Source organism: Artemia sp. Qi Xiang Cuo, chromosome 17, assembly GCF_049724085.1.
Source record: "Artemia sp. Qi Xiang Cuo chromosome 17, ASM4972408v1, whole genome shotgun sequence".
NCBI lineage: Eukaryota > Metazoa > Arthropoda > Branchiopoda > Anostraca > Artemiidae > Artemia > Artemia sp. Qi Xiang Cuo.
The window spans coordinates 43,763,862-43,788,201 of record NC_142810.1 but is presented as its reverse complement, the minus strand read 5'-3'; the positions used below and the strand labels follow the sequence as shown (position 1 = coordinate 43,788,201).

Sequence of the window (24,340 nt, the reverse complement as noted above, 5' to 3'; positions counted from 1 at the left end):
AGCAATGTGGAATCTCACGTATGATTCTAATCACCATCAATAGCAGATTGTTAAGGATGTATACTCTGTTACAAAAATTTCTTTTTCTTCTATGTTGATTCCTATTATACGGGTTGTATTACAGTTCAATCCCACGAGAACTGTTAAATACAAGTAATATACGCAAATACAATATATACATCATAAATGTGCATTCACAAAAGTAAACAATAATTGTGTATACACATATGTGGTCACTTAAAAAAACCTTCCGATGGAAATTTTTTTTCGCTCTTACAGAAAGATTTCGATGCGTTCTGGATTCATCTTTTTATTTTAGAAATTTTAATATTTATAAGCTTGACACCTCACCCGTTTTCTTCAGATTTTAAAGATAGAAAATTTTTTGGATACATTTGATAGGCTATGGCAGGAATAGCAACCAAATTATACCAAGGAGTTGTCAAAAGGACCTCCACATTTGCACTAGCAATTGTTGGTGGGGCCTTCATGTTTGAACGTGGATTTGATATGATTGCAGACTCTATTTGGAATAATATTAACCAAGGGGTAAGACCTTTCATGAAATATAGGCTACAGCAGCTTTCTTAGCCTACCAAACTTTTTTGACCTGACTTTATTTCAAAAATCAGATAGCGAAAATGAGATAGCATGAAATTTTAACCAGGGGATTAATACTCTATCATAGCCCTTCTGACATATAGGCTAACTAAGTAGGTAGGCTAAATTTTTGCAGATTATATTATTAACTTACAAATACAGTGAATATACCACTCAGTGCCTTTTTTATGCTCTTTCCAAATATAATAATTATTTTTGTTGGAAATTTACCCCCACCCATATATATACCAATTCAGGATAGGCTATATATTTGCACATTAGGAGGGGGGGTTAATTTTATTTCTGATGTAAATGGGAGGTAGGTTTAAACTTTACCCCACCCCCCTAATGTACAAATATAAACCCACATTAGGGGGATGGGGGAAAGTTTTAATGTACCTCTCATTTAGGCTTACATCAGAAATAAAATTTACCCCCCCCCCCGATTGTATAAATTTATACCCTGAATTGGTATACATAGGGGTGGGAGTAAAATTCATTTCCAACAAAAATTATTATTATATTTAGAAAGAGCATAAAAAAGGCATTAATTGCTATGTTTACTTTATTTGTATTGTTATTCAATTGCTATGTTTACTCTTTTACTTTATTGTTATTTGTAAGTCAATATTAGGTAAAATTCTACTTTAGTTACTTTTGGCTATCTTGGAAAGGGGTTGGGTTAGGAAAATGAAACTTTCAGGGATGGATGTACATGCTAAGGTTTGTCCCGGGAAGGTACTTTGAAGTACCTACCTCCACTCATCCCCCCTCTATATAATGGTAAATTACTGCACATTACTAGTTGTTTTTAACTCATATTTCATCCTATATTACTATCATAAATATAAATCACTGCTTACCTTACACAACTTCTGCTTTTAACCTTGTTCATTAAAATATATTCCAAAATCCTATTGAAATCCTAAGCCATTTAATTTTCAACCCATGCTGACTTTCTTTATGGTATATGAAACCAGCTTTGTTGTGATGTCACACTTGCCTTATCAGAAATCCTTACCCTTAAGGGTAGCAGGCACATGCCAAACAACTCTGTTGATAAGACCATTTAAACTGTATTAATTAAGGAAAGGATTTGACAAGAGAGACCAGTAAAAATAACCTAATCTTTTCTAGAGGACAAATTATGTCATGGAAAGATGTTTTTGAAATTCCCCTTCCACCCAAACTTAAAATTTTCTAAAATTCTACTTTATAAGCTTTTAAAATATTTCTAATGTACTAAAAGATAGAGTGCTAAAAACATCAGAATTGACTTCAGAGGACACCTTATATCCTGTTAAAAGGTTTTTTAACTCACCCGCCACCCAAACTCAAACTTTTCTCAAATTCTACTTTAGAATCTTTTTAAATATTTATAAAGTACTTAAAGATACCGTGCTAAAAACAACAGACTTGACTTCAGAGGACACGTGATCTCACGGGACGATGTTTTTGCAATCCCCCTCCCCCCAAACTCAAAATTTTTCAAAATTCTACTTTAGAATCTTTTAAAATATTTTAAATATTTCTAAAGCGCTACGACATAGAGGACTACAGACATCAGAATCAACTTTAGAGGACAAGTTATGTCATGGGAATATGTTTTTGAAATCCCCCATCCCCCCAAACTCAAAAATTTTCCAAAATTATATTTTAGAAGCTTTTTAAATATTTCTAAAGCACTAATACATAGAGTGCTAAAAACATCAGAATCGACTTCAGAGGACACGTTATATCATGGGAAGAGGTTTTTGAAATCCCCCTTCCCCCCAAACTCAAAATTTTCTAAAATTCTACTTTAGAAGCTTTTTAAATATTTCTAAAGTACTAAAAGATACAGTGCTAAAAACATCAGACTTAACTTCAGAGGACACGTTATATCACAGGACGAGGTTTTTCAAATCCCCCTTCCCCCAAACTAAAAAGATTCTTAAATTCTCATTTAGTAGCTTTTTAAATATTTCTAAAGCACTATTAGATAGAGTGCTAAAAACATCAGAATCGGCTTCAGAGGACACGTTATATCACAGGAAGAGGTTTTTAAAATCCCCCTTCCACCAAACTCAAAATTTTCCAAAATTTTACTTTAGAAGCTTTTTTAAATATGTCTAAAGCGCTAACAGAAACAGTGCTAAAACATCAGAATCTACTTCAGAGGACACGTTATATCACGGGAAGAGGCTTTTAAAATCCCCTTCCCCCCAAACTCAAAATTTTCTAAAATTCTACTTTAGTAGGTTTTTAAATATTTCTACAGCACTAATACATAGAGTTCTAAAAACAACAGAATTGACTTCAGAGGACACGTTATATCACGGGAAGTTTATTTTTAAATCCTCCCGCCCCCCACACTCACATTTTTCAAAAATTGTACTTTAGAAGCTTTTAATATAATTTAAATATTTATAAAGTGCTACGACAGACAGCGCTACAGACATCAGAATCAACTTTAGAGGACAATTTATGTCATGTGAAGATGTTTTTGAAATCCCCCGTCCCCCCAAACTCAAAATTTTCAAAAATTCTAGTTTAGTAGCTTTTTAAATATTTCTAAAGAACTAATAGATAGAGTGCTAAAAACATCATAATCGACTTCAGAGGACACGTTATATCACGGGAAGAGGTTTTTGAAATCACCCTTCCCCCCAAACTCAAAATTTTCTAAAATTCTACTTTAGAAGCTTTTAAAATATTTCTAAAGTACTAAAAGATACAGTGCTAAAAACATCAGAATCGACTTCAGAGGACACGTTATATCACAGGAAGAGGTTTTTAAAATCCCCCTTCTCCCCAAACTCAAAATTTTCTAAAATTCTACTTTAGGAGCTTTTTAAATATTTCTAAAGTACTAATACATAGAGTGCTAAAAACATCAGAATCGACTTCAGAGGACACGTTATATCACGGGAAGAGGTTTTTAAAATCCCCCTTCCCCCCAACTCAAAATTTTACTTTCGAAGATTTTTTACATATTTATAAATCGATAAAAGATACAGTTCTAAAAACATCAGAATCGACTTCAGAGGACACGTTATATCACGGGAAGAGGTTTTTGAAATCACCCTACACCCCAAACTCAAAATTTTCTAAAATTCTACTTTAGAAGCTTTTAAAATATTTCTAAAGTATTAAAAGATACAGTGCTAAAAACATCAGAATCGACTTCAGAGGTCGCGTTATATCACGGGAAGAGGTTTTTAAAATCCCCCTTCTCCAGAAACTCAATATTTTCAAATATTCTACTTTAGTAGATGTTTAAATATTTCTAAAGCACTAAGACATAGAGTGATAAAAACATCAGAATCGACTTCAGAGTGCACGTTATATCGCGGGAAGAGGTTTTTAAATTCCCCCTTCCCCCAAACTCAAAATTTTACAAAATTTTACTTTCTAAGATTTTTTAAATATTTCTAAAGCGATAAAAGATACAGTGCTAAAAACAACAGAATCGACTTCAGAGGACACGTTATATCACGGGAACAGCTTTTAAAATACCCCTTCCCCCAAAACTCAAAATTTTCAAAAATTCTACTTTAGGAACTTTTTAAATATTTCTAAAGCGCTAAAACATAGATTGCTAAAAACCTCAAAATCGACTTCAGAGGACACGTTATATCACAGGAAGAGGATTTTAAAATCCCCCGCCCACCAAACCTCAAAATTATCCAAAATTCTACTTTAGAATATTTCTAAATATTTTTAAAACACTAATAGATAGAGAACTCCAAACATCAGAATCGACTTAAGAGCACGTTGGATATCGAGGGACTATGTTCTGAAAATCCCCCTCCCCCTCAAACTCAAAATTTTCTAAAATTCTACTTTAGAAGCTTTTTAAATATTTCTAAAGCGCTAAGACCTAGAGCGCTACAAACATCAGAATCATCTTGAGAGGACAAATTATGTTATGGGAAGATGTTTTTGAAATCCCCCTTCCCCCCAAACTCAAAATTCTACTTTAGAAGCTTTTTATATATTTATAAAGCACTAATAGATAGAGCGATACAAATATCAGAATCGACTTCAGAGGACAAATTATGTTATGGGAAGATGTTTTGAAATCCCCCTTCCCCCAAACTCAAAATTTTACTTTTGAAGATTTTTTTAAATATTTCTAAAGCACTAAGACATAGAGTGCTACAAACATCAGAATCAACTGTAGAGGATAAATTATGTTATGGGAAGATGTTTTTGAAATCCCCCTTCCCCCCAAACTCAAAATTTTCTAAAATTCTACTTTAGGATCTTTTTAAATATTTCTAAAGTACTAAGACATAGAGCGCTAAAAACATCAGAATCGACTTCAGAGGACACGTTATATCACGGGAAGATGTTTTTAAAATCCCCCTTCCCCCCAAACTCAAAATTTTACAAATTTTTACTTTAGAATCTTTTTTAAAAATTTATAAAGTGCTAAGACATCGAGCGCTACAAACATCAGAATCAACTTGAGAGGAAAAATTATGTTATGGGAAGATATTTTTGAAATCCCCCTTCCCCCCAAACTAAAAATTTTACAAAATTTTACTTTAGAAGCTTTTTAAATATTTTTAAAGCGCTAAGACATAGAGCGCTACAAACATCAGAATCAACTTTAGAGGACAATTTATGTTACCGGAAGATGTTTTTTATGTCATGGGAAGATGTTTTTGAAATACCCATTGAAATTTTGGCAAAACAACATTTTACCTTAATTTTCAGTTATAAGTTTCTTTTTCTCTGGCTTTAGTTCAGAAAATGCAATTTCAGTTATTTGAGCAGAATTTTAAGACATATCAATGTTTTATTTCCAAAATTTAGGAAATATATTTGCATACATTTAAAACCTTATAAGTTGGGATTGAGCAAAGTTTTGAAGCTGAAAATAATTTTTTTTGTACTTCATTTAAACATAAGATCTATTTCGCATGGTTCCGTTGATATAACTCAAAAATTTTAAAGTTCATTCAAAGTTTTATAAATCCCCCTTACCCTACATCCCAGTCCCCATTAATCCTCTTAAATCTGGTTTATACTTTTACATGACTTATTTTCAAGGGGAGTAGTGGTTTGGGGGGAGGGGGGAGTTTCGGGGCGGGTATTTCGCGTGGGGGGGGATATTTTCTGCGGGGAGGTATTTTACGGGGGGAATTTCCGGCCGGTATTCGCCAAGAACCACAAATTTGATGGTATGAGTTTTATTAAAATCTTTTACTTTTAGGGGTTGTTTCCCCCTTTTACAAAACTCAGACAAATTTGTTAGACATGCAATTTATCAACCAGATTTTAGAGTATTATTCCGGTGCAACACGTTGCAACAAAATGGTCAGTTTACATTAGTATAAGCAGGGGCACCGCGACCAGGTTGCTGACCCCCGCCCCCCCCCCGCCCCCACACCCCCGATAAAATCTCCTTTCAACTAACCTTTGCACCCTCGAAAGAAAATTTTTATTTAAGTTCCAACATTTTTTACATATTTTAAATCTCGGATGTAAAAAAGAAAAGCAAAATTTTTCAACATTAGAGGATTAAGCTATTTGAATATGTTTTATGTGGTTACCCAACTCAAAATGTTAAGGGGTTTCCAAAAAAAAATACTCAAAACAAATATAGATTATTCGGTACTTGTGCATTATAAATAACCCACTGCTATAGACTGTACAAGGAAACCAGACAAACGGGTATTTGTTAGACAAATGGATTGAAAAGCTTTTTTTATTATTGCGTTTAAAATATTTAACCTGTTTTTTTTTGGTTTTTGGGTGGTAAAAAGGTACCGGGTTTTTTTTAAGTCTTTAATTTCTGATATTTTTTACCCCCCCCCCCACCCCCTAATGTGCAAATATATAGCCCAAATTTGTTTCTAAACTATTATATTTTCATCCTATTTTATTTTATTTCATTACCAGTAACCAAACTTAACTTCTTTTGTGTATAGTGGTGGGTTATTTATAATGCACAAGTACCGAATAATCTATAGTCAAATATTTACTTCTGCCCCCTCTTTCCCCCTCCCCATTTACACTCTAATAACGTCTCGTAGCTTCAAGAATGAAGATTGCTACACTAAACTATTTGGACAAAAACATTTGAATTGCTTTAAGAACAAATGGGGTTAGATACAGTAAATTGCCAAATTTTCTGTTTCAACGTTTTAAACATTAATTAGTAAATAATACCCATAAAAAACAAATTTGTTGGGGTTATAAAGCTCCAATATATATTTCAAGAAATGGTGCATTCTTAAGGAGATTGAATATTTTTTTTTGAAATAGTGCTCTGCCAGATATCCTTCCATATGTTCTTCTCTTCTGCCATATCTGGGTATATTGTCTCGAACGTCACGCCAGTGTCTTTCGATGTTTTGTGTGTGAGCACCTGTTGCAGGGTCAACAAAATTTATGCTGTGGTTGACGCGTAAATGCTGATAGCCCTGGCTACCCAGGCAATCGTAGGCCCTCCAACAGTCGCTGATAATTGTTGTCCCTGGCAGGATTCGGTTTTTGATAATTCCCAACAACGTGGCACTACTTCTATCCAGCACAGAAACCATGAATGAATGACTAGTTCCTTACTCTAGTCCACCAAATACCCTTTTACCCTTGACAATCCGACCACTATTATTTTTACGCTTCCCAAATTGGGCTTTATCTATCTCAACACTGACTCCTTCTCCTCCAACAGGAGCGAAGTTTGAATGACATATGTACATACAAACCGCTCTTCAGAACTGGCTCCAATCCACAAAGGTTTGTTTACAACAAGTAACATTGTTGATCATGAAATCTTTCCTTGGAGGCGGTATTTGAAGCCAAATCATCAAAAAACGGAAATTTTCTAGCTCAGAAAGGTGTGAACGAGCCATCCATGTTTTGTCTTAGATCGATTTTGAAAAAATACACTTTACCTGAGAATATTCACGGCCACCTCGGATAGGTATAAGCCTAGACTTCTGGCAACGGAACGAATTTCTATATTTTACGCAAATCTGCCAACAAATATCGCAATTCCTGCTTCTCAATAACATGCCATGGTTATAATACAACTCTAAGACTGCCTCAACAGTACGAAATTGAACGATACCACCACAGAAATTTATTTCACAAAAATTGCAAGACATATCTCAATAATTGTCATTTACAGACTGAAGCTGTAACTCGTAATATCTGTTGAAGCATTAATTAATTGTTTCATTGTTAAACGGCAGGAATAGTCGAACAAAGATAACAGTGAATTAGGGTATAAATATATTGGAAAGATAGGTCAACTCAGTATGCGTTTTTCCTGCATTTGAAATAGTCACTTCTTAACAGATGTAAATATACTCGTCGATTCTGATGTTTTTAGCACTCTATCTATTAGTGCTTTAGAAATATTTAAAAATCTCCTAAAGTAGAATTTTATAAAATTTTGAGTTTGGGGAGAAGGGGGATTTTAAAAACCTCTTCCAGTGATATAACGTGTCCTCTGAAGTCGATTCTGATGTTTTTAGCACTGTATCTTTTATTTCTTTAGAAATATTTTAAAATCTTCTTAAGTATAATTTTAGTAAATTTTGTGATTGGGGGGAAGGGTGATTTTAAAAACCTCTTCCTGTGATATAACGTGTCCTCTGAAATCGATTCTGATGTTTTTAGCACTCTATCTATTAGTGCTTTAGAAATATTTTAAAAGCTTCTAAAATAGAATTTTTGAAAATTTTGAGTTTGGGGGGACGGCGTATTTCAAAAACATCTTCACTTGAAATAACTTGTCCTCTCAAGTAGATTCTGAGGTCTGTCGCGCTCGATGAAGTCTCGCTAGAGAAATATTTAAACCAAATTAACAGCTACCCCAGTATAACCTCGCAAATTGTTGCGTGTGGGGGGCGGGGGTACGTCAAAAAAATCTATCCGGGATGTAACGTGTCATCTGAAGTGGAGTCTGAGGTTTTTAGCCCTCTCTTTGTTAGAGCTTTAGAAATATTTAAGAAGATCCTAAAGTAGAATTTTAGAAAATTTTGAGTTTGGGGGAAGGGGATTTTAAAAGCCTCGTCCCGTGATATAACATATCCTCTGAAGTTGATTCTGATGTTTTTAGCACTGTTTCTTTTAGCGCTTTAGAAATATGTAAAAAAGCTTCGAAAGTAAAATTTTGGAAAACTTTGAGTTTGGGGGTAGGGGGATTTTGAAAACCTCTTCCCGTGATATAACGTGTCCTCTGAAGTTGATTCTGATGTTTATAGCACTCTATGTCTTAGTTCTTTAGAAATATTTAAAAAGCTACTAAAGTTGAATTTTAGAAAATTTTGAGTTTGGGGAGAAGGGGGATTTTAAAACCCTCTTCCCGTGATATAACGTGTCCTCTGAAGTCGATTCTGATGTTTTTAGCACTGTATCTTTTAATACTTTAGAAATATTTTAAAAGCTTCTAAAGTAGAATTTTAGAAAATTTTTAGTTTGGGGGGACGGGTGATTTCAAAAACCTCTTCCCGTGATATAACGTGTCCTCTGAAGTCGATTTTGATGTTTTTAGCACTCTATCTATTAGTGCTTTAGAAATATTTAAAAAGCTTCTAAACTAGAATTTTTGAAAATTTTGAGTTTGGGGGGAAGGGGGATTTCAAAAACATCTTCCCATGACATAAATTCTCCTCTAAAGTATATTCTGATGTCTGTAGCGCTCTATGTCGTAGATCTTTATAAATAATAAAAATATTTTAAAATCTTCTAAAGTAGAATTTTGCAAAATTTTGAGTTTGGGGAGCCGGGGGATTTAAAAAACATCGTCCCGTGATATAACGTGTCCTCTGAATTCAATTCTGTTGTTTTTAGCACTGTATCCTTTAGTACTTTAGAAATATTTTAAAAGCTTCTAAAGTAGAATTTTAGAAAATTTTGAGTTTGGGGAAGGGTGATTTCAAAAACCTTTTCCCGTGATATAATGTGTCCTCTGAAGTCAATTCTGATGTTTTTAGCACTCTTATCTTTTAGTACTTTAGAAATATTTTAAAAGCTTCTAAAGTAGAATTTTAGAAAATTTTAAGTTTGGGTGGAAGGGGAATTTCAAAAACATCTTCCCATGACATAATTTGTCCTCTAAAAAGGATTAGGTTATTTTTACTGGTCTCTGTTGTCAAATCCTTTCCTTAATTAATACAGTTTAAATGGTCTTATCAACAGAGTTGTTTGGCATGTGCCTGCTACCCTTAAGGGTAAGGATTTCTGATAAGGCAAGTGTGACATCACAACAAAGCTGGTTTCATATACCATAAAGAAAGTCAGCATGGGTTGAAAATTAAATGGCTTAGGATTTAAACAGGATTTTGGAATATATTTTAATGAACAAGGTTAAAAGCAGAAGTTGTGTAAGGTAAGCAGTGATTTATATTTATGATAGTAATATAGGATGATATATGAGTTAAAAACAACTAGTAATGTGCAGTAATTTACCATTATATAGAGGGGGGGGGATGAGTGGAGGTAGGTACTTCAAAGTACCTTCCCGGGACAAACCTTAGCATGTACATCCATCCCTGAAAGTTTCATTTTCCTAAGCCAACCCCTTTCCAAGATAGCCAAAAGTAACTAAAGCAGAATTTTACCCAATATTATATACTGCAAAAAAATTACCAGTGAAAACATCATTTGATGCCTTTTTTATGTCCTTTCATAATTCAATAATTGTTTCTGGTGCTATTTACATCTTGAGCCCTTAAAGGGGCTCCATAGCTATTTTATATGAATTATAAAAGAGCATAAAATGCATCAAATGATGTTTTCACTTTCATCCTAGCTAAATTGTATGGCCCATTGCAAATTTACCCTGAACTTTAACCCCCCATCCCACCCAAATGTGAGGAAGTTGCCCAATGGATATTCTTAAAAAAAATTACATTCTATAGAATGTAAAAATAATATCCAACTACACTTAGTATCAAGATAAAATATCATGCTAAACAGATATTAACATTTTTAAGACTCTTACACCTTTACCTACCTAGCTGAATATCTGACTGTCTATCCAATATACAGAATATCTACCTAGTTGGATAATAACATAGCATAGTCTTTGGGATATATATCCAACTAGGCAGATAAGAAGATTCTCTAAGCAGTTTGGGGTTAATATCCAACTAGCCAGATAATTCATTTCTCTAGGCTTAGCATAAATATCTAACTAGGTGGATAATACCAAGTCTTAACACTCCTGATATATATCCAACTAGGAGGATAAGTAAATTCCATTATACAATTTTGGGATAATATCCAACTAGCCAGATAAATTGTTTCTCTTAGGCACAGCAAGAATATCTAACTAGTTGGATAATAATGTAGCTTAGTGTTTCTGATATATATCCAACTAGGCAGATAAGAAGATTCTCTAAGCAGTTTGGGGTTAGTATCCAACTAGCCAGATAATTATTTCACTTAGGCATAGCATGAACATCTAACTAGGTGGATAATACCAAGTCTTAACACTCCTGATATATATCCAACTAGGAGGATAAGTAAATTCCATTATACAATTTTGGGATAATATCCAACTAGCCAGATAAATTTTTTCTCTTAGGCACAGCAAGAATATCTTACTAGGTGGATAATAATGTAGCTTAGTGTTTCTGATATATATCCAACTAGGCAGATAAGAATATTTTCTAAGCAGTTTGGGGTTAATATCCAACTAGCCAGATAAATTGTTTCTCTTAGGCAGAGATAATATCTACCTAGTTGGAGAATAATGTTGCTTAGTGTTTCTAATATAGATCCAACCAGGCAACTAATTCTCTAAGCAGTTTCGGGTTAGTATCCAACTAGCCAGATAATTCATTTCTGTTAGGCATAGCATGAACATCTAATTAGGTGGATAATACCAGGTCTTAACACTCCTGATACATATCCAACTAGGAGGATAACTAAATTCCATTATACAGTTTTGGAATAATATCCAACTAGCCAGATAAATTGTTTCTCTTAGGCACAGCAAGAATATCTAACTAGGTGGATAATAATGTAGCTTAGTGTTGCTGATATATATCCAACTAGGCAGATAAGAAGATTTTCTAAGCAGTTTAGGGCTAATATCCAACTAGCCAGATAAATTGTTTCTCTTAGGCAGAGAGAATATCTACCTAGTTGGATAATAATGTAGCTTAGTGTTTCTGATGTAGATCCAACTAAGCAGACAAGAAAATTCTCTGTGTAGTTTGGGGTTAATATCCAACTAGCCAGATAATTAATTTCTCTTAGGCACAGCATGAACATCTAACTAGGTGGATAATACCAAGTCTTAAAACTCCTGATATATATCCAACTAGGAGGATAAGTAAATTCCTTTAGGCCATACAGTTTTGGGATAATATCCAACTAGCCAGATAAATTGTTTCTCTTAGGCACAGCAAGAATATCTTACTAGGTGGATAATGCCAAGTCTTAAATCTTTTGATATATATTTAACTAAGCAGGAAGTTACTTACCTACCTAGTTTGATTAATATCATAAGGGCTAGGACAAAGTGTTATCCACCAAGTTAGATGTTTAGGCTATGTCTAAGAGAAAAAATTTACTAGTTTGCAGGGATATTACCACTAGTTTGCATAAAAAATTGACTTTTCTGTCTAGTAAGATAGCCAATATATCAGAAACATTAAGTTAAAATGTTATCTAACTAGCTAGAGATACTAAGAAGGCTCTTATACTTTTTGGCATTTGGCTAGCAAGATTAAATTATTTTTCTCTCAAATTTTAATTATTTTCCTAGTTGGATAATTTCCTATTTGCTTAAAAGGATTTTTCAGATAGCTAACTAGTTGGATAAAATTGGCAATAACTAAGTATGGTTGGATATTATTCTTACATTCTATAGAATAGAAATTTTTGGATATTATCCATTGGGTATACTCCCCCCAAATGTGCAAGTATATCCCCTGAATTGTCAATGGCAAAGTTTCAAATTGCAAAATTCAGTGCTGTTTTTGTTGACAGCATTTGAAAAACTTGAAACAGATGGAAAATGGTTTATATTTGAATTGCCTAGGCCTAACTAATGAGGTTTGAATTGTTAATAACTAATTGAGGTTTGAATTAATAATTTTTTTTGGAAATGAATTTTACCCTCACCCCTATATAGACCAATTCAGGGTATATATTTGTACATTAAGGGGGGGGGGGTGTAGTTTAAAGTTACCTCTCATTTACATCAGAAAAAAAATTTACCCCCCCCCCCAAATGTTCAAATATATACCCGGAATTGGTATCTATAGGGGTGGGGGTAAAATTCATTTCCAATTAAAATGATTATTATATTTAGAAAGAGCATTAAAAAAGGCATCAAGTGGTATGTTGCTATTATTCAATTAGGCCTTGCAAGATAATTAATTCAGTACAATCCTAGGATTCCTGCAGTACATAATGAAACATGTTAAGAAAACAGTTTTTACTTCATAATATGCAGAATTACCCTAGTTAACATATTTTCCTGGGGGAGAACCTTAATCTTCACTTCTTTCCTTGTATTTCCAGCTTTTCTGTCACATTTCTAAACATTTGTGTCTATTCTTCAAGTCTTTTAAATTGTTTATAAATAAACACACAGTAGCCATTTAATCTAACAGTGGTGTAATTTTGTCCAAATCCTTGGGGGGGGGCAAAGTTGGAGCCAACTTTCCCAAATCAAGTGAAAATGACAGTGAAAACTGAACAATGAGTAATTTATTACCATAAAGGCAAAGATGTACTAAATAAAACTGACCTGTTTCTCTGGATACTTGAATTATGCAGGCTTATCTTAGTTTTGACAAGATTTTTTTGCAGATACTAAACTTCAACTGAGGGGGGGGGCAAATGCATGTTTAGCTGGGGCAGTTGCCACCCTGACCCATAGTAAATTATTTCCATGGAATCTAACCTAACTTAACCAAAATTGTCACTATTTTCCTATTGATATGTTTTTGGCAAAGTTGGAGCCAATTTTCCCAAATCAAGTGAAAATGACAGTGAAAACTGAAAAATGAGTCATATATTACCATAAAGGCAAAGATGTACTAAATAAAACTGACCAGTTTCTCTGGATACTTGAATTATGCAAGCTTATCTTAATTTTGACAAGATTTTTTTGCAGATACTAAACTTCAACTGAGGGGGGGGGGGGCAAATGCATGTTGAGCTGGGGCAGTTGCCACCCTGACCCATAGTAAATTATTTCCATGGAATCTAACCTAACTTAACCTAATTTGTCACTATTTTCCTATTGATATGTTTTTGGCAAAGTTGGAGCCAACTTTCCCAAATCAAGTGAAAATGACAGTGAAAACTGAACAATGAGTAATTTATTACCATAAAGGCAAAGATGTACTAAATAAAACTGACCTGTTTCTCTGGATACTTGACTTATGCAGGCTTATCTTAGTTTTGACTAGATTTTTTGCAGATACTAAACTTCAACTGAGGGGGGGGGGGGCAAATGGATGTTTAGCTGGGGCAGCTGCCACCCTGACCCATAGTAAATTATGTCCATGGAATCTAACCTAACTTGACCTAATTTGTCACTATTTTCCTATTGATATGTTTTTGTGAGAAATAATTATGGCACTGATAGTGTTTAATTACATATAAAGATTATTTGAAAACTGACAAATGCAGTCAAATCTAAGTTTATTTTTCAGAATTTTGTTAAAAAAAATTAACAACAGTGAAAGAAGTGAAGACAAAGGTTCTCCCCTTGCAAAATGTGTTACCTAGGATTATTCTTTATATTTTGAAGTAAGAATTATTTTCTTAACAATGGCCTTAGCATAACAATTTCAGGCATAGCATGAGTATCTAATTAGATTGATACTACTCTGGTAAATTTGGGGTAGTTTATATTACTTACCTACATATAAGGTAAATTTACCACTTGATGCCTTTTTTTATGCTCTTTCCAAATATAATTAATCTTAAACAACTTTTTCCACAAAACAAGTTTTCAAAGAAAAGTAAAGAGCTCCATTAAGCCAAGAATGAGCAAAAATAAAGTCAAATAATCTTCCAAGCGTAAAACTGCCACCAATCACTATCAATAAATAAATGAAACTCAAAACAAATAAAAATTATAATTAATAGTCAATTCAAACTCAAAACAAGCAAAAATTAACATGAGTAGGGGTCAAAACCCCTATGCCTTCCCAAGATCAGAACATGATTTGCACTTTACTGAAAAAAAAGAAAAATGAAAATGCATTGTCAGTTTAGTTTACATATGCTGATATTTATTCCTTAAAATGTTAATAATTTGATTTATTAAAGTTGTAAAACTGAAAACATTTAAAAGATTTGTTTCTGTTTTTTTCATAATTTCTGGACCCTTCAACAACAATGAACAAAATTGCTATCTCCAAATTTTAATTGGAGATGTTAAGGAAATGATGAGAGTGAAGGTGGAGGAACTGGTTGTTCTCAAATCACTTTGACTGTTAAAAAGGAAGGGCACAATAACTTCTAATTTCAAATCAAATACCCATCTGAAGTTTATATGACTGTCCATTCCATAGAAACCTGATATTCCCTCATGGCATAAGTTACAACCTATCCCCAGGGCGTTGGGGTTTTGTCAAACCTACAAGCATTATTATATATTCTTTGTACTATTTTGAACAAAATTGCTGTCTCATAATTTCAATCTGATATGTTTGGTGAAAAGAGGGGTTTTAAGGGGCAGTCTAAATACCCTCTGTCACTTTTGACTCTTAAAAAGGAATAGAACTTCCAATTTTCAACCAAATGTGGCTCTTCTAAAGTTAAACAACCATCCCTTTCATAAAAACCTTAAATGCTCTACAGCATAACTTACAACCCTTGCTCCCAGGCTCCATTGGTTTTATCAACCCCAAAAGCCCTGCCATATGGTCTTTAGACTAAAAAGACATTAGGTGAAAAGAGGAGTACTTGGGGGGAGGCTAGTTGACCTCCATCAATTTTGACTCTTAAAAGAGAACTAGAACTTCTAACTTCAACCAAATGAGCCACCTCTTTAAGTTTATACAACCATTCCTTCCATAAGAACCTTAAATGCCCCAGGGGCATAACTTACAACCCTGGCCCTTAGGGTCCAGTGATTTGTATCAACCCCAAAAGCCTTGTTATATGATCTTGGGACTATTTTGAATAAATAGACTGTCTCAAAATTTCTATTGAATGTATTTTGAGAAAACATGACATGTGGGATGGGGGTAGCTGCCCCTGATCACTTTCACTCTTAAAAAGAGCACTAGAAATTCTGATTACCAATCCAATGAGTCCCCTCCAAAGTACATACAGCCACCCTTTCTATTAAAACCTAATATGCCTCCTGGCCATAACTTACAACCCTTGCCCTGAGAGCTGTGGGGGCAGGGGTTTCTTCCTCAAAGACATAATTTCTGAACCCTTCAACTACATTGAACAAAATTGCTATCACCAAATTTTGATTGGATGTCTTTGGGGAAATGATGAGCAAAGGGGGAGGGGAGGATGACTGGTTGCTTTGAAATCACTTTTGACTCTTAAAAGGGGTACTATAACTTCCAAATTTCAATCCAATGAGCCCCATCTGAAGTTTCTACAACAACTCCTTTGATATGAAGTGCCCTGGTCTAAGACCAAAAAAGAAATAATACATTTTGCCAACATTGTTCTTTACTTAGGCAGCACTAATGCACTGCCTGTGAAAAAAAAACTTCTGTTACATTATTTGTTCTTGTGATGAGTGTTGTAAAACATGTTTCAGTGCTTCTCTTTAATTCTTGCCTTTAATGTTGTAATGTTTAGTGCCACATGCTTTAAACTTTGTAAAGTTTAATGCATTCTGTATTTATGAATAAAAAGTCAAGACTTGGGGAAGGTATAAGGCTCAGAATGCTTTCCTTGTTTGAGCTCTACATCTGTTTATGAGAGTTTAACTCTTATAACATCAAATTTGGCCAATATATTTTAAAGACTAGAACTGCATAACTTAGGTTTTGGATTTATTCCTGCAACTTTTATTCATTTAGCCCGACTAATTTCAAAGACAAGGAAGGGGTCCATCATATTGAAGTTTACCATTTGATTCCTCTAGGATAAGTAATTCTTTTTCAGACACTCTTTATTATTTCAAAGAAAATACTTGAGCCAGGCAGATGAAACTTCCTGGAATCTACTCAAATACCAAATTCTGAAAATCTCTGAAAGTTTTGTTGGCCTAGGCCTAGCTTAAATCATTATTTGCTTGTCTTCTTTTTCCATCATTGGTTTACCAGAATTCTGTTTTGATAAATAGTTAAATATTAAAAAAAAGTCTAGAAAGTAATTGTTTACCCTAGCCCCAACTGCTTATTTTTAGCAGATTAAAGAAAGATTATCTGGAGAGTAATGGTTTGCCGAACTTCTTAGTTTTCAAGCTACTTGCTTACTGATCCTGGTAAAATTCTAGGGTCTTTATCAATGTTGAATTAGAGTTCATAGAGCTAACAGCTAAATAAGTTTCAATTCAGTCAGATAAAACACATGCTTATAATCTCAACAGCTTAGCTTGCATAACTAACAAGTTTGACCACTACTGTGTATTAGTGAATTGTTATAGCTGTGACGTCAGAATCTTTTAATTAGAGACATAGCAATCTATCATTCAACGAGTGAACTTAATTGACTAATTATACCGGTCTTAGACTCTGTCATTTGGATACTGCTTGGATACTTGCCAGTAAGTCTGTATTTGATGAAATTCTAAATGAAAACATAAATCTCACCTGAGAGCGGATTTTATAGCTAAAGAAATATGTCGTCAGTCAGCCAGAAAACATTTGATGATGGAATGAAGGCACTGGGAAAAAAACTGGATCTCATAATTAACCAACAAAAAGAGTTTGCTGTTACACTGTCCTCGATTTTGGATGAGGTTCAGACTTTGAAAAATGAATCAAAGTCTTGTGATGCAAAGATTGCTAGTCTAGAAAGCCAGCTTGAGGAGCAAAAGTCAAAGTTTGATACAATCGATATGAAACTGCTGGAAATAGTAAAAGACCAAAAACTCAACTTAATCATCTTTGGATTACCAAAAGAGAAAAACCAACAGTCAGTTCTCACAAATGTGTCTACGTTACTGACATCAAAAATGGAAATCAATGATAAAATCCAAATATTACAGTGCTACCGAGTGCCTCAGAAGTCAAATGTGTCTAGCCGTAAGCTGATCACCCCTCCAGTTTTTGTAACAGTGTTGACAGAAAAAGATATTCTATCAATGTTCAGTTCAATGTCAAAGCTGAAAGGAACTGGGGTCCGGATTTGCACAGACTTGCCACCCAAATTAAACTCTATTAGAAACGAGTTACTGTCTAAGGGTAAGGAAATGCATGAGAATGGATCCGCACAACTCACATGAGTGAAACAAAAAGGGGCTAAACTCTGGCTAGAGTATAAATCGGATTCTGAGTTGCAGTGGGCAAAAGCATAAGAAATATTAAAGGCAACTAGTGTATGATGTTAGATCAATCCCGCTCTAGATTGATAATTGTTTTGTTTTTGTGTTTGAGATATGTTGATTTTTTATTTTGATGTGTTATTTAGGCTAGCTTGGTTCAAGTTTATTTTGATTATTTCTACCCCAGTTATTTCTGTTCTACTTATACATTCTCAACTTGGGTCTTCTCAAAGGATGATAAGCATAGTAGGTTTTCATGACTTGGCAGTGGTACAGGCTCCTTATCACGCGGGCTTACTGGCGTGGGGTGGGATCTTTCGAATATTACTTAGTTGACTTTAAAGTTTGCGGGTGCGGGGGGACCAATAGACTGGTGGCTTTGGAGGGGAGACCCCCTTACCTATCTTTACTTTCTGAAACTGTTCATGTATTCGGTCAAAGAGAAAACAACACTTTTTCTAAAATAAAACTGTCATCGTACGTTTCTCCTGATGAAATAAACAGACTTGAAGATAAATTCATTGCAAATGGGGTTTGTGAATATACAAGGACTCATGAGTTCTATTGATGAACTAACAAATTTATTGCCAGTAAATCAAATTGACATTTTGGGGATTTGTGAAACATTTATTAATGATAAGACACATTATAATGTGAAAATCCCGGGATATAAATTCGTTGATAAGAATCGACTAGTCCATGAAAAAGGTGGCCTTGGGTTATTTTGAATGATGGAGCGCAGTTTGAGCGACTGCCAGAACTGGAAAAATATAATGTTGAAAAAGTATGTGAAATACTGGCAGTTGAATGTCGGCTTGGGACTAAAAAAAATTCAAGTTTGTGTTGTGTATAAGCCCCTGTTGGCCCCAATACTGCTTTTTTTTGCAATCTCTGGAGTCTTTACTAGCATCTTTGGATGATAAGGATGTTGTGGTTATGGGGGGATTTTAATATAAATCTACTGGAATTTAAAGAAAATACCCATGCAGCATAATTTATTACATTAATGTCATCGAATTCCCTAATTCCTTCGTGTACAATTCCAATGCGAGTTGCATCAACTAGTGCAACTCTCATTGACAACATATTTTTAACACCAGCCACGTCTTCACAGGTTGTTCTGACGGATTTCTCTGATCATTTTTTTTTAATTTCTGATGTTAGATACCAGATTCATAAAATAAAATCACCAGAAACAGCATCCCGGATTATTAATAAAAAAAAATCTAGTATGTTTAAAGGATAAACTGAATTTAACTGATTGGTCTCCTGTATTTGATGCTGATGAAATAAACTCTGCAACGGATTATTTTTTAGAGGGATTTCTTGCTGCACTTGATGAGTCATGCCCAAGAGTAAAAAAAAGAAAACAGAAATATAATCAACCCATCCAACCATGGATATCGCCAGCCCTTTTGACGTCAATAAAACATAAAAACAATCTCTATAAAACTTTAATATCTTTCAAAAGTGACAAAAATAGAAGAACCTTCAAAAATTATAAAAACCTACTTTCAAAAATAATATGCATTGCTAAAATGAAATTTTATTTCGATTCTTTTAATGAAGTAAGTAAGTCTCAAAAGAAAACTTGGGAACTAATCAACTCATGTTTAAATCGATTGCAGACGTCTTCTTCACCATCAAAAATACGGGATGCCCATGGTAATACAATTGAAAGGGAACTAGAAGTGGCAAATTACATAAATTTTCATTTCGTGTCAATCAGGCAGTCAATAGCTAATAAGCTCCAACATAATATGTCCCATGGGCAATGTAATTATCCTACAAACCTAGGATGTCCTTCTGAGAATTCTATGTTTTTAACTCCAGTAACACAAGAAGAGCTTGCTAAGGTTGTTAAGCTTTTAAATAATGGAAATTCCCCGGGGATTGATGAGTCGTCAACCAATATTGTTAAAGCTATTTTTACCTAGTATTAATAAAGTTATGTGTCATTTAATAAATCTGTCATTTAGATTGGGAACTTTTCCGGATTCTTTTAAAAAAGCAAAAGTGTTACCGCTATATAAAAGTGGTGACCGGACTAAGTGCTCAAATTATAAACCCATTTCTATTCTTTCGGGTTTTTCTAAAGTCATGGAGCGATGTTTTTATAATCGAATATATAATTTTCTCTGTTCAAAAGATTATTTTTCAAAAACACAATATGGATTTAGAAAAGAGCATAGTACGCATTATGCTATATTAACTATGGTACAATTTATTCACGAGTGTCTGGACAAAAAATGGATCCCGGCGAGTATATTTTTGGACCTTGAGAAAGCCTTCGATTCGTTAAGCCATGAAATATTGTTGTATAAATTAAACCACGGGGGGATACGAGGACCAGCGGCCGATTTTATCGCATCTTACCTAAGTCGTCGCTCCCAAGTGACTATGATCAACGATACAGTTTCGGATCCATGTCTGTTGTCAAATATTGGTGTCTTGTAAGGTTCAATCCTGGGACCACTGCTTTTTATAATATATATAAATGACCTTCCATCAGCGACAGAAAACCTTGGTCTGAATGTTCTTTTTGCTAATGATACTGGATCATCACTTACTGGATATTTGGAAGAAGATCTCAATGAGAAGCTGCAAATTGTATTTTCACAACTTCTTGTATGGGTAAAAGCTAATCGTTTGTCACTAAATGCATCAAAAACCAAATTTATCATTTATAGTAGAATTGGGAAGAATTCCCTAGGAATTTCAACAATATTTGATCATGCTACAAATATCCAAATTCAAAGGATAACTTCGTTCCGGTATCTGGGTATTATTATTGATGAAAATCTGTCATATAAAGAACATTGTAATAGATTACAGGTTAAAGTTGCTCAGGGGGTTGGTATAATGCAAAGGTTTCAGCTTTTTTTTCCATATGAAATCCTACATCTAATTTATTTTGCGTTGGTTCATTCCCATCTTACGTATTGTCCTCTGATATATTTGGTAACATTCAGATGTCATGTGAAACCAATACAAATTCTTCAAAACTGGGCTCTTCTAATTTTAAAGAAATATTTACCATCACCGTCTTTGTATCCTAATAAGAGTAAAACTGAAACTCTATATCTTCTAACTAATATTTTGCCTGTTTCACAGATATTCACCCTCAATTCTTTTTTATTTAAGGTAAAATATGACCGGTCAGAACTACCTACGTACTTTCGTTCAAATAATTTTTTCCCTGTGCAACATGCCCATTCTTATGAAACCCGACATAAATGGAACATTCAGGACCTAAAATTAAGCACAGAGAGATCACTGTTCTCGCCATTATTTTCAATCACGGGTTCACATAAAGAAAGAAAAACGAGCAAAAATGGGGTTTTTATAGGCCAAATGAAGATACTGAAAGAACGAAGCGAATATTTCGAGAGGACAAACGCCTCTCTTCTTCAGCGCGAAACGAAACGATGTATCAATAAAAGCCAAAAATTAAAAGAATTAAAACCAACTACCTAACAACCATAAAAGCGAGTTATTCGCCAATATCCGCGATTTGCAAAAAATCCAAAAAATATGAACTGCCATCGACGGATACTAGCGAACAACTGAACAAAGGAAAGGAAACAATTCATTCACTCGAAAAACAAAACAAACCAGCAATTAAATAAGTTGGAAAACTATGTCATTTGATTTCGGATTTTAATTAAGGCATTTCTTGCAGACACCCTTTGAGACCTAAGGGGTTGTTCATGTGTTTGATTAGATGACTGGGAAAGTGGTTCAAGGTTTATTTCAGGGATCACTAAAGTATCGGCTTCTCTTTGGAGAAAACCGAAATATGACTTCATCACGGGTTCATGGTGTATTCATCTACCATTTATTGACTGCAGCAAATCTCTTCCAAATATAAAAAAGCAACTTCATTCTATCCTTATAAATAATTTTAAGAATTAATAATATATTGAAAATCTGGGTACATTTAATAATATTGTTTTGTTGGGTGTTTTGCCCTTTGAGATGCCAGTCATTGGTTACCCTTATTCGCCCGTTGTTTTTTTTTTGTTTTTTTTATTGGTATTATCAGTGGATCTTTTCCCAGTGTCGGTGGATTTGTGGGGTGGTTGCCCGTCTATTGGTGAGTCATGGAATAAATCTTATTTATTTTTTTGTTGTCAAACAGGTTTATTCCAATTAATGTACCAAGTTTTTGTCATTCGACCTTGTGTCTCCGGCGTTTACCCTGTATTTATGTCTATTTTGTACAGATATTTAAAATTAAACCTTGAACCAGCAAAATGTAGCTTAGTGATCTCCACTGTCTCAAAATTTGGTAATCTTTGTAAAAAAAAAAAAAAAAAAAAAAAAAAATCGAAGGAAAGATCAGCAATGTTTGCTATCATTTGAAGGGACTTTCCAATTACCTATCTCAAGTTCATTCCCCCCAAACCCTTCTTCAGTTCATGTAAACTTGAAGATGTTTGTGCTAAGTAACTAAAACTCTTAAAACGTAAACCTTGCATCTAGAATACCCTACTCAGATCCTGGGAATCACCTTGTGAAGACCTCCAATCTAAGGGAAGCAAATTAGGTCCAGCTCTCTTATTAAATTAAAACAGATAAAATATAAAGTTGTCTTGATATAATCTTTTAAGCCTTATGTAGGAAAAAGATGGAGTCAGGAGCATAGGCTTTATCCTCATTTTGGCTATAGATTCATTCCTACAAGTTTCATTTACCTAAAAAACAGCTTTCCAATATAGCAAAGTCTCCAAACTAGATTACATTGCTCATAGATCAGAGTCCAAATACATGTGTTGAAAAACATTTTTTTAACCTCATACCAATACTCCTCCACTTGTAAGGTTTTGAAACATTCTTTGAAAATTTGCTTTAACGTAAGAAGGGGGGGGGGGTATGTTTTACTTAGAATATAGCTTAAATACAGTTCAATAGTATTAGACTCTAAGCCAGTCTTGAAAAAAAAATGTTTTTTTTTCAAAGCTGGGATATGTAAATCTGTGTCTGCTGAATCTTTAGCTGCCCTCTTTAAATGATATCTCAAATGTTAATGGGAAAATGGTGTGGCTATCCTATATTTAGCTGTGTAAATACAATATAGTAAAAAAAAAAGAAAGACAAAAACAAGAATGAAGTAATAGCCCTCATTAATATGACAAAACTGATTTTGTTTAATGTCTGTCTTTTGGTCCTATTGCCAGTTTGCACATCTTCTAATACAGTTTTATCTTTTTTTTCAGAAACTGTGGAAGGACATCAAACACAAATATGAACAAGAGGAGTGAAGTGCTTCAAGTACTTCAAGAAGTTAGACCTTAATTTCTATTGTGTAAATGCTTTGTACAGTATATCATTAAATACCTTCCATCTCTTCATTGTCTTCTAATGTACTTTATAGGCTTTTGTCTATAAGTGGTAATCTGGACTGCATTAAAAAAATAATAATAATAAAAATAAGAGAAAAATATATGAAGTACAGATTAGTAAATGGGCCTCAACTTTTGAAATAATCCATTGTGGCATTCAAGTCACAATTGCATGATGTACTGGTTGGAAGTAGATATATATGTCCAAATCATAATTGAAATCTGAGATTATTAGAGATTTTGTTCTTCATTCTAAAGTTGTGGTTGAGGAATAGCTCTTGACTCCTCACTGAAGGTTTCCCTAAGTGTAGAGATGATTTCCCTGTCTGCTTAAACTCTGTCTGAAGACTCTACACATATCCTCCAAAATTCTTTTTTACACAATCTCAGTGTAGGTTTGATCTGCAAGAGTATGCTCTGTCTTTCTTGATCTAGAAGTTCATTGTAAACAGCCATTTCATGCACCCTCTTGATAATCTCTACATATGCACAGCATTTCTTAAATTCTGCTTGATGAATCATCTACCATCTTGACCAAACTTCTGATCAGAACTGTTCATACATTGTATCTACTGACAATGATGGTTATTAGTGGCTAAATAAAGAAGATCTTATATTATTAAGATTATCTAAGATGTAATATTAAAAAAATAACAATAAATATTTAAAGATGAAAATAAAGAAATTTGAAATGTCTTGAAACAGATCATTATTAATTTACTAAAAGATACAAATCATGAAGTAGCTTGAAATACCAATTACTTTTGTTTTAATACACAAGAAGGTGAGCACAGATTGATTGTGTTGACCAGATTTCCAACCACTTCATCGTTTGCTTTTTGGAGTGGGCTCTGAACTTTCTAAAATTCCCTGGCTGTGTCAGTGCATAGAAACCATCCAAAATACAGGATTATCTCTACAATATGAGTTACAAAATTAGATATTTATCAGAACTAAAGAGCTTTAGATTGTCAGTTGAGAAATACTTGAGTATATGGGCTTCTACTTTTTTTCC

The 24,340-nt window shown here is 33.9% G+C and overlaps 1 protein-coding gene across 1 annotated transcript; it reads left to right on the top strand.

Annotated features, from left to right (window-relative positions):
- The first annotated feature begins 362 nt into the window (after positions 1-362).
- On the top strand, positions 363-23,334 carry ox (ubiquinol-cytochrome C reductase complex subunit oxen). Its single transcript, XM_089103352.1, has 2 exons — positions 363-549; positions 23,200-23,334. The coding sequence occupies exons 1-2, from the start codon at positions 406-408 to the stop codon at positions 23,242-23,244; spliced, it is 189 nt and encodes a 62-aa protein (XP_088959478.1). The 5' UTR covers positions 363-405; the 3' UTR covers positions 23,245-23,334.
- The last annotated feature ends 1,006 nt before the right edge of the window (positions 23,335-24,340 follow it).